Consider the following 12,483-nt stretch of genomic DNA (forward strand, 5'->3'; position numbering starts at 1 on the left):
AAAAATCTTTTTATCTATAGTTGTTCCATGCAGGTTATTCACAGACAAGTAATTCTTCAATCGTTTCAAACTCACATCGACTCCTCAAAAAAAATCAACAAACAGTATTACTAACTCCTGTTCACTCAAGAGCCAAGGAAACCCACTCAGTATCACCTGCCTTGCTTTTTAACTGACTATTAGCTACTGCTCTCAAGGTCCTCAGTTGCTTAAGCACTTTTCCCACCAAAAGGCTAACCATCCAAAGTCAGTCTATTTTCCCCAGATGCCTTTCTTTGATTGGTGCACACACACACAATTCCATCAGCCTGCCAGTAAGTGGCCTTCCTTCCTTAGCATTAGCTAACCAATTAGTCACGTTTAAACTTAATGTGGTGGCAGTCCTCAGTTTCATTTTCTATTCTTACGAAGAAATTCTACTTGTGTTTAGATATTCCCTTTTAAATTTTTATTTTTCCCAAGAGTTAGTGATGTTGTCATGAGTGCTTAGTCTGCTATTATTGAAGCGTCCTGTATCCTCATAGCACAGCTATAGTGTCATTGCATAATAAACATCCTATTCTGAGGTCAAATTTGATAAAATAATCCACACTGCACTGTGCCTTAAAAGTATATCTGAAACCCGTATTTCTTTTTCTTTTCTGACAGAGTAACACAATAAATAAATAAAATGCTGGAGGACAGCAATACACAGGGCATCTATAATGCTGTGAAGCTATAAGTGTCATAACTTGTTATAATTTGTAGTGCACACCGAGTAGCAGCACAAAGTGATGAGTCATGTACAGCCTTTGCCACAATTACTCAGTCCTCGTAGTGTGAAAGTAGCCATATGTAAACAGGGAAGCATGACTGTGTTCTAGTAAAACTGTTTTTGGACAGTCAAATCTGAATTTCATATATTTTTCATGTGTTACAATATATTGTTCCATGTGATTTTCAGTGAAGGAAAGATTGTTTTGAAAACTGGAAGGCTGGGAGGAGGCATTTTTGGCTGCCACAGTTGTCAGGGAGTAGTCACTACTGGCATTTATTGGACAGCAGCTAGGGAAGCAAGGCATCCTGCAATGCAGGGACAGTGTCACACAGAAAAATACTGTCCCACATCTTGCATGACTTCCAAACACTCTAAGCAGCATTCATAAAGGTGAAAAACCTATGAATAATGATCTGAGTCTAGAACTTAACTCCATTTAGCTACACAAAGTACTTTGTTGTAGTTTTAATACATACTAAATTTCCTAGGAAATGGAGAAAATATTTTACTTTGTTTTATTTGCAGTATTACAGAGTTGTTCCCTATTTCAGAATCAACAGAAATAGCATTCGTGATATTTGAACAGCCAATACATGTTTCATTCTGCATACGCAACTGATATATACCTGATGATTCTACATGTAAGTAGTAAGCCTCTGCCTACTCCATTACCTTATCTATAATGTATTCAGGCTCAAACATTTGCATATCGAAATACATATTATCGTGTTACAAATCATGTTCTTTTTATTTCTCCTTTATATTACAGTTGAGAATGATGATATTCTATCTGAGAAGATAAAATGAGATCTTCAAAAAGATCAATATTGAACTTGGTAAACCTAATACCAAATATTAGGAGTGGATTTCATAAGATATCCTGGAGATAAGGGTAAGATACAAACCAAATACTTTCCCATCTGGCCTCCCTTATTCATGGCATGAATTATCACATGGAGAGAGAAGTGAAATTTGGAAACAAGGCCATGATATAGAGGCTCATAAAATTTTAGTCAAAGTTACCCTCTTTCTCTTTCAGTTAGTTTGGGAGTGGGATATTGTTTGTATCCATGTGAGCAATAAAACCTCAATTTCTTTGAGCCAGCTATTATCTATTGTCTGCACTATACTAAGAAATTCTAAGGTTCCCAGCTACAGAATCAATCCTGGCAACAGTAAGAAAACAACAAAACATAAATGTCAAGAAGAATGGGACAAGAAAGACAAATGTCTGATCTCATCATTGTAAACACTGAAATAATACTGCATAAAAGACTTATTCTATTTTTCTCTACATATAACAAAAAAAATCTCTAGCAATGTTTTATCCTGCTTTATGGCCTTTCCCTCAGTCTGGATGCCCTTTCTCCTTTATATATAAAATTCCTAATCATTCACTAGTGTTCAAAGGTTTTCCTCAATAAAGCCTCTGCTGATGTGCAGGGTAAGTCAAGTACCCTGTTATGTATAGTTTCTTATCGGCCATACTTCTACAGCTTCAATACAACTATAATTAAGTATTTATTAGTGTAATTCACTGTTCAAAGTTTGGATTCTCTCACAGAATGTCAGCACCATAAAGGCAAAAACACTTTCTCTCTTTCTTTTTTATGGTTTTTATCCTTAGTACCTAGCATGGTACTATGCACACAGCAAGTACTCAAAAAATGTCTTTTATAATGAAGAACTGTTCAGCTCTACAACTCTAGATGGAAGGAAGGAGAATGAGAGGGAGGGAGGCAGGGAGAGAGCCAGAGAATCTATTTATTCAGAACTTTACCAAGTGTTTATATCATATGAGAGTATCTATACTGGTGCTGTTCATGAAGACAGGTGGTCTGATATTTTTCTTAACTTCTACATACTTTATCTTAGGCACTACTAATTTCTAACTACATAAAAATACTTGTCTCAAATTCATCAGGGGTTACATTTTGATGATGATCATCAGAAGGAAAAACAAAACAAAAACCTAATGCCATCCAACATGAACAAATTAACAAAATGTCTACGTAAGAGTTTCCTGGCTACTAATACTTGGCAAGTAGAAGGTTTTCATCCATATCCACTTACAGCTCATTTAATTTATAAACTATAACATGACTGTTTTACTTTTGTTTTGAAGTAGTTTTTAAAGTTAGTAGTCTTCTTGGGGCACCTGGGTGACTCAGTTGGTTGAGCGTCCGACTTCGGCTCAGGTAATGATCTCACAGTTTGTGGATTCGAGCCCCACATCAGGCTCTCTGCTGTCAGCACAGAGCCCACTTCAGATCCTCTGTCTCCCTCTCTCTCTGCCCCTTCGCTGCTCATGTGCACGTGCACACACACACGCACTCACTCACGCTCTCTCTCTCTCAAAAATAAACATTAAAAAAATAAATAGGGGCACCTGGGTGGCTCAGTCTGTTCAGTGTCCAACTTGGGCTCAGGTCATCATCTTGCTGTTTGTGGGTTTGAGCCCCACGTTGGGCTCTGTGCTGATAGCTCGGAGCCTGGAGCCTGCTTTGGATTCTGTGTCTCTCTCTCTGCCCCTCCCCTACTCACGCACGCTCTCTCTCTCAAAATAAACATTAAAAAGTTTAAAAAATAAAATTAAAAAAAATAAATTGAATAAACACTGGGGTGCCTGGGTGGCTCAGTCGGTAAAGCTTGGTCCAACTTCAGCTCAGGTCATGATCTCGCAGTCTGTGAGTTCAAGCCCCTCATCAGGCTCTGTGCTGACAGCTCAGAGACTAGAACCTGCTTCAGATTCTGTGTCTCCCTCTCTCTCTGACCCTCCCCTGTTCACATTCTGTCTCACTCACTTTCAAAAATGAATGTTAAAAATTTTTTTAAATAAATAAAGTTAGTAGTCTTCTCTATCCTGAGATTGAAGCCCTGAATGTAAGTTTCAAAATATCAAAAATGCAGATACACAACATTGTAAACAGTCCTTTAGTAGTTATGTTATTTGATTAGCAAAGAATTTACTTTTAAACCAAGCTGCCAACTTGTCTAAAGTATTTTCAGTAAGTTAAAAGAACATACTTGCCCACAGTTATGTGAAAATTCCCCGCTACTTTATTGACATAGAGATGACCATGAATTCTGCAAGCATCTGGAGGCTGTGATGAATCATCTTCCCTGTTACAACATGAGAGGAAGGATTACTTATGGCACACTCAACACAGTCACCGTCCTGTGGAAGGAACACTTTGTAGATGGGGAAAAGAATCCCTAGAAATCAATTTTTAGGTAATGATCTAAATGTCAAAAGTACAACAGCAGTTTTTTGAAGTCTACACATTTATAAAAACTCATACATCTACAAAGTAGAAAAACAATTACATATATATATATACATGTATATATGTGTATATATACACATACACACACACACACATATATTCACACACACACACATATATTCGTTCCATGGTTCTTCACATCTGACCACAGGACTAAGGCCAGTAAGAGAAGAAAGATTAAAAGAATTAGTCCAATAAAAACATACTTTTGTCAGCTGTTTCTGGCACTGTAGGGGACAGAGAAAGATGGAAGTAAGAATGAGGGAAGGCATGCCATCCAAGTTCAAACAGACAATGACATCTTCCTAAGCAAATGTCAAACCTCTGTATAGTTTTAAATTTAAATGATCACTTTCATGATTATAGCATTTCTAAATATCACCTGTTGTAACCTAAAAAAGAGAAAAAAAAGTGAAATAAAAACACAAACTCCTAACCAAAGTTTCTACATCCTCATAAAATAATGGAAAATGCAATTAATTTGTTCTTAAAACCTAATATAATTTTATATGGAAGTATGCCATACACACATAAGAGAAAAATTAAATGAAAATGAAATAATATTATTTGTGATCAGGATGATCAATATCACAGGCTATAAATTTAAGAGTAAAAAGAAATCATCATACAGAATGATTACATCTTCTCTAAGAAATATGAGATTCGGGAACTAAACCAATACTCAAACTTTGTCATAGTCAATTCCTAATAAATAGTTGTACATTTAAAAATTACATCTCACCTTGGTGGAAGTGCTGTTGAAGCACTTTTAAAAGCACTTTTAAATATGACATCTTGAAGTGAATGTTCTTCTTGGAGTCTGCTCTGAATCAGCTGCAGCATCCTACATACAACATCAACAAGCAACGGTTACAAATACATCTAGGAATACAAGAAAGCTAACACTTTTTTAAAATAACAATGGTTAGCTGACTTACTTAACCCATATATTTATTATTACAAGACTTTATTCTAAAATAAAGTACCAAATTTTCTTTGGTCATTTCCTTAAAAGAAGGAAGAATGAGGTAGGGCAGCTAAGTTTAATAGCTGATGGAGTGAATAATAGATGTGCAGTCAGAGTCACTAAGAAGGAGCTTCTCCTCACTTGAGTATCTAAACTCCTTTTACACGCTTGCATGCAGCTGTTACAAAATTCTTACCTTTTGTTGGGTACGGAATAAAGTGTGACAGGTACAAAGAATAAGACAAGTACAACAGATTTGGTGGACTTAAGTGGGAGATTACTGGGGTATAAACCCATACCACAAGCATCTAATACTCATTACAAAATAGGCCATTATGGTGTCTCTTTTTCCAAAGAAAAATGGTATAAGACGATTCTGAGCAAAATATTATACTCTACCTGTAATTTTTTAAAAGAATATTAGCATATAAGGCATAAAACTATAAAACAAAGTATATATTTGAGAACCCATACTTAGATTTTCTTTTTAAATATACCTAGCCCCATAGAACAAATTAGTTCAAGATTTTTTTTTTTTTTACAAATTTCTTTATGTTCACAGTAACTTATAAAATTATTTATTCTGAACAACAAAACCAAGAATAACAGCTTTCTCTCCCTCTAACACTTCTACCATTGGGCCATGTTATTTCCTACCATGTTTAGCAATAAGTCTGTATCTTTAAATATAATCCTATTTTACCTCCTTTAACTCTACGTCTTCAGATAACTAAAATCCAAAATCATCTGTTTAAAGTTCAAACTCACCAAGTACAAAAATTACACACAGAGGGACGAACAGACAAAACACAGAGGATTTTTAGGGCACTAAAACTATTCTGTAGATACTATAATGGTAGACATATGTCATTATACATTTGTCAAAATTCATAGAATGTAGAACACCAAGAGTAAACTATGGACTTTGGGTGATAATGATGCATCCATACAGGTTCACAGATTGTAAGGAATGTACCGCTGTAGTGCCAGGTATTGATAATGGTGAAGGCTGTGCACGGGGGGTGGGGGGGCAGTGGGTATTTGGGAATTCTGTTACTTTTCGCTCAATTTTGCTGTGAATCTAAAGCTACTCTAAAAAGTAAAGTGTTTTTAAAAAAAGTTTATCTACCTATATAAAACTTGGGGAAAATTATAAACAAATATAGACCCTTATAAAAGGAAGCAAACGTAAATCTAATATTTCACTCCCCACCATAATGATAAACGTTTTTTAGAAGTGCAAGTGAAAGATCAAATATTTACGCACCATTCACTAAAAACACTGGTAAAATAGGTCTATTTAAAATAACAATTCATTTTTACACTGTAAATTTAGTTCAGAATAAATCTTAAATCTAGAACTAAAAAGCAGAAATCAAAAAGGCTATGTCTAGGGTTTGAGATTTATTTACTGCTACAGGAGAGAGACTAACTGGGATCTTAAATATTTTTAAAAAGCAGAATACCAACTGAAAGAAAACTTCATCTCTTTCAGCAAACTCTAAAGGTAAAGAACCATTTAATATGTACATTATTCAGGATGTTAGTCCTTCGGTATCTCTAGTCCATTCTAGAATATTTGTTTAGAAGCAGAACTGATAATCTACGAAGATTCAACAACCAGATCCCATCTTCAGATTCACACGTCTCAAGACAAAATCTTTGGATCTAATGCTACCAGAAACTGAAAGTTTCTTATTTGATGTGTCTTGTATTTCCAGAGTCCAATTTCAGTGCTGAGCAATGGAAAAAGAGGTTGAAGACAGCAAACTCTGTGTATAACTTTTGTCTCAAATATACCAATATCTAAGCTTATATTCCATATATGAAGATATGAAAAAAAAAAAAAAACCTCTATTATGGAAAACAGCCATCATTTTAATAGTAAAAACACAGTGTCTTGAACACCGAATAAAATTCCATGTGAAAGGAGGCTTCTCACTTTAATAGTTCTGGATTAAAGTAATGTCTTTCATCTCTGGATGGCTTTCTACTAAAAGCGCTACAAGCCCAGAGACAACTACATTTGATTTCAACCTCAATTTTAAAATCTCCACAAATGACAAAACTGGAAATTAAAAGAGAAATGCCTTTGAAATGTACTTAGAAAGAAAAAAAAGGAAAAAAAAATGGGAAAAAGGGTTTTTGTTTTTTTGTTTTGGCAATAATCTTAAATTAGGTAGAGCCTTTGTAAGCCCTGGAAACAAAAAAGAAAAAAAAGAAAAAAAAAAACAGCACTATATGGGAGTAGGGGTGGGGGAACCATTTATAACAAAGGACTACTTTCTTTAATATACAAAGGACTATTTAAAATTATCAAGAAAAAAAAAAAAAAACCAACAACCAAGCAAAATGGGCATAGGGCATGAATGAGCAGTTTCACACAAAAAGAAATACAACAGGAAAAAAAATCCATAAAGATATTCAAGTGATTCATTCATAAAGAAATGTTAATTTAAAAAAAGCATAATACTATTTTCACCCACAGAATTGGCAAAAGTAAAAAAGCCTTGGTTATACCCACTATTGGTGAGGTTGTGTAGAAACAAATACTATCAGTTTTGGAGTGTAAGTAAAGATATTTTGGCATCACCTATCAAAATGTATTTTTTCACAGTTTTATTGAGATATACTTGACATATCACGTTGTTTAAGTTTAAAGTGTACAATATACGATTTGACATATTTCTATTTTGCAAAACGATCACCCCATAGTTAACAACCATCATCTCACATAGTTACAAATTTTTTTCTTTGTGATAAGAACTTATCAATATGTTAATTAAATATCCTCTGAAAGAGAAATTCCATTTCTATACACTTACACACACTTACACATATTCACACCAGTATATAAGGAATTAGGTTCAAGAATTTTCATTGAGCATTGTTTTTAATATTAGAATCCTGCAAATAATCTAAATGCCCAGTGATAAAAATCAAATTAAATAAGAACTATAGTTTATCAGAATGCTGTATGTAGTGAAATGGGAAGATGTCCAAAATACCAGGCTAGGTAGAAAAAAGCAAGTTCTAGAATGAATGTATAGAAAGATACCATTTGTAATGGGAAAAATAAAACATAAGCAAATATGCAAACATACAGAAAATTGTAAATTAACAGAAAATTTCTAGGCTACAAAAGAAATTTAACTCTAGTTATAACTGCTAGTCAGCAGCACTAAGAGTAATAATGAAGAGGCTTTTACTTTTAATATATACCCTTTACTTCATATCCTTTATATACAAATTGAATTTTAAATGATCACATATTGCCTTATAAATTTTTAAATACTTAATAAAATATTAAATGAAAACTAAAATGTACTTATGATTCAAAGTACACTAGAGAAAACATTATACAAAACTCTGCTATAATTTGACAATATTTTTGAAATTATAAAGATTAAATATTATATTCTGTTAATATTTCACCCCTAAAACTGCCCAGAAAAATGTTAAATCTATGAATAATTCAAAATGGACAAAATAGAGAAAATTTGATCCAGATTTCATGGACCACAATACTTTAATTCACTTATTACCTCTGCCACTCTTTTTGCTGTGGTGAAAGATCATATATTACCTGAAATAAAGGAAAACATAATCACTAGCACTGTCAATTTCTCTTGGCTTTTATATCATAATTAAAAAAAAAATTTCTTTGAGCAAGTAACAAATTTATAATACTGATAAAAACAAGTATTCATGATTTACATTTAATCTTCTGTAAGTGAAAAAATATAATCTATAATATTCTTACTCAAAACCAATATAAAGAAATTTTACTGATCACAAATATTTACCTGTTACAGTTATCCACATTTATAGGAATGACTATAAACTGATAATCTGGCATATGTACAAAATGGTATTTTAGGACTTAAAATCATTTAAATGATACGTGCATGAAAGTTTTTATAAAAGAAAAAGAAAAACATATAGCTCAACTGTAATATCCAAGCATCCAAAGCCCACATTGTTGCCAGAAAGATGCCACGATGAAATCAACAATTTTGAAACAAGCTACATAAATTGCCCTATAATTCCCAAATGTATGAATAAAATAAGGAATAATTCAAGAAACTGTATTTAAGTACTATCTTCATGAATTCAAAGTCAGACTAGGTGACTTGTAGAATCAGAGGGAAATATGCAAGCTTTCCATGCTTTGTGGCAATATCCACAATTTAACCTTGCAATAAAAAGGCCCACTTTTGATTTTTATAAAGGTAATCATAACAAAGCATATAGATTCTACTTTTTAAATTTAGCAATATTAGTTATCCCTCCATAATTGGCTCCTAACCTACTACTCTCTCTCTATAAAATCCTCAGTTTTTTAATCAAAGTGGAAGAAGCCTTCATTCTATCAAATAGTTCTACATCTCTGCCTTTGGTAATTTAATTATACCAACCTGGGAACTTCGTCTCCTGTAATTGTGACCCTCATGTCTGTCAAAATCCTACATACTATATCCTCCAGGTTAAATCGCCTCCATCTTTCTGATTACAATGAAATTATCTCTGATTACTCCTGCTGAACTTGTCTACAGCATGTTTCCCACCCTTTTCCCACCATAGCACACAAGGAAAATGCTAACATCTGTAAAACACATGATGGCAAACAAAAGGCTGCATGCAACTGCTTCCCAGTTACCTTGTAAATAAAACTTTTAAAACTAGGGACTATGTGATTCTTCCTTTGACTTCCCCAAACTGCTTAGTGTAGTGCTTAGCATGTGGGTAAAGGATCTACTGAGTAGCCTACCGCATGCTACGTACTATGTTACTTAATTCATCACTTCATTGAACCTTCAGAATAAGCTCTGAGTTTGTTATTATTCTTGCCTTTTTTTATGTGAGGAAGAAGCTCAATAGGTTAAAAACTTCTTCCAAAATCAGAGACTGTAAGAGTCCATATATAAACCCAGCTGTCAGATTCCTCACTTTTCCACCATTTTTTAAATTCTTTTAAGTAAAGAAGTAGTAATGAAATATGATAGTAAATAGCAAAGTAGTAACTCTCATAGCATAATGTGTGATCACAAGTTGGAAACTAGTAAAGCTATTAGGGTTAAGTTTTTAATATTCGGAGTACATATTAGGATAGTAAGTATGAAAACATAAAAAGTAAACATTTTCTCAAATAATTTTATATTGATAATTTTTACCTAAATATTTTAATATAAATTAGGACAAAGGAACGAATACTTACCAGAAATACTGAACATTTTAAAAATTACTAATAAAAAGTATACAATTAAGTATTTTTAAGTTCCTACCTTTCTGGCCAAGACATGACTTTTAATTATATGACAGTTAAATTTAATTTTTTTGTTGTTGGGGGGGAGCAGGAGGGGAAAGAGTCTCAAGCAGACTCCATGCTCAGTGTGGAGCCCGACACAGGACTTCATCCCATGACCCTGAGAGCCGAAATCAAGAGTCCGAGGCTCAACTGACTGAGCCACCCACACACCCCATACGACAGTTAAATTTAAATAAAGCTTTCCTATTCCACAAGTGACTGAAAGAGATGACTAACTGTTGACAATGTAATAATCAATAATCTTGTTACAATTGCATAATTCTAACATATTCCTTAGTGCCTATTATCTAACAAGGCACCTATACTTCACATTTTGTGAAACAAAGAAGAAAGGATAAAATTAATGCTTTTCAGGAGCTTAAAAATCTAGCTAGAGAGACAAGCTCTCCAGAAAATATATGTAAACAAAATCAGAGACTTAACAAATGTGAAAAAAGAGTAGGAATGAGAGCCACTCAGAATAAGGAGAGAATGCTAAAGAAAAAGTGTAAGTAAATTTTAGGGGTGCCTGGGTGGCTCAGTTGGTTAAGCATCTGACTTTGGCTTAGGGCATGATCTCGCAGTTTGTGAGTTCGAGCCCCACGTCCGGCTCTGTGCTGACAGCTCAGAGCCTGGAGCCTCCTTCAGATTCTGTGTCTCCCTTTCTCTCTGCCTCTCCCCTGCTCACTCACTGGTGCTCTCGCTCTCTCTCTCTCAAAAGTAAATAAATATTTAAAAAATTTTTTTTTAATTTTAGAGGGGAGGTTAAAGATGATTAAGTCTCCTCAAAACCAAATTTTCACAATGTTCAGAGAAACATAAAATGAGGACACAATCTATATTATCATTTTAAATAATTTTAAATTTGCATCCCCATGCTAGAAATCGTCAAGAAGTTATGCAAGCTTGCATACAAGGGTGAAAGGGAGACTAAAGTGAGAAAAGAGTCCAAGACATAATTTATTTCATGGGACAGAGAAGTTTATATTAGGAAACAAGGAAAGTCCCTAATTCAGAGTAAGAGAGGAAACAGTGATAAAAGATAGTAAGACACCCAAGGAAGAAGCAGTCTCTACCCTAGAAGCACTTTCAGGAGTTCAATCAAGTGCCAGAGACCACATGGTGAGGACATTCCAAAGCAGTGTTATTCCTAGCTCTTATGTGGCATGGACAGTGTTCTAAGTTAAGCAAGAATGCTGCCACAACTGGTTGCTAATGAGGATGGTCACATGAGCTAAAGAAAGAGGAGTTACCCTAGCTCAATTTAGCCTGTCAAAACAAACACAGAAAAGAAAATTTGGGAGGGCCCTGGTGGACCACTCCACTATCCTGGACCAAATACCGACTTCTTCCTTCCTCTTCAAAAGCATCTTAAGCTCTAACATGATTTAAAAGAAACACAATATAGGGGCACCTGGGTGGCTCAGTCGGTTAAGCATCCAACTTCAGTTCAAGTCATGATCTTATGGTTCATGAGTTTGAGCCCCATGTTGAGCTCTGTGCTGACAGCTCAGAGCCTACAGACTGCTTCAGATTCTGTCTCCCTCTCTCTCTCTGTTTGTCCGCTGCTCATGCTCTCTCTCTCAAAAATAAGGATTAAAAAAAAAAAAAAAAAGAAACACAGCATATCTAAATCTATACCCTTTCATCTAGGTATGAAAAAAAAAGTGTGTGTGTTGGAGAAGGTGGGTCAGATAGGAACTGACATAACTCAACAATCTATTTCAACTCTCAATCACTTAATGGGCCACTTTATATCCCCATTCTAAAATTAGACAAGAAAATAAATAAATAAATGAATGTATAAAAAGATTCATTAACTTGAAAAAAGTGGTCAATCTCAAGTATGAGGGCTAATTTTCCTCTATGATACCATTGCTAGGAATAAGAAAAGTGTTAAGTTTTTCTAATTATTTCTCACCGACATTTAGCATCATGCAGACAGGAAAATAATGGAATGATCTATGAGATATTAAAGATATAGAATATAATCATTGAATTTTAAAATATAATGAAGGCACTGAAAAGAAAATAGGTCACGCTGGATCAAGGTAATTTCTCAGAACTCAGAGAAGTATGAAATACACATCTAATGTAAGAATTGTTAAGAATATTGAGAACCACTCCATGAGATTCAGCATCATATAAAAATTTTAAAAAGCAG

General features: G+C 34.2%; 1 protein-coding gene across 2 annotated transcripts in view; it reads right to left on the reverse strand.

Moving 5' to 3' along the window:
- The window catches only part of ERGIC2 (ERGIC and golgi 2), a 41,611-nt gene that overhangs the window by 11,928 nt on the left and 17,200 nt on the right, over positions 1 to 12,483 (reverse strand). For both annotated transcript variants that reach the window (XM_045466035.1, XM_045466036.1), the window contains 3 exons: positions 8,557 to 8,597; positions 4,787 to 4,888; positions 3,785 to 3,880 (listed from right to left, as the gene is read on the reverse strand). In XM_045466035.1, coding sequence (XP_045321991.1) covers positions 3,785 to 3,880; positions 4,787 to 4,888; positions 8,557 to 8,597 — 239 coding nt within the window. The remainder of the gene's footprint in view (positions 1 to 3,784; positions 3,881 to 4,786; positions 4,889 to 8,556; positions 8,598 to 12,483) is intronic.

Source organism: Leopardus geoffroyi, chromosome B4 (genome assembly GCF_018350155.1).
Source record: "Leopardus geoffroyi isolate Oge1 chromosome B4, O.geoffroyi_Oge1_pat1.0, whole genome shotgun sequence".
NCBI classification, from domain to species: Eukaryota; Metazoa; Chordata; class Mammalia; order Carnivora; family Felidae; genus Leopardus; species Leopardus geoffroyi.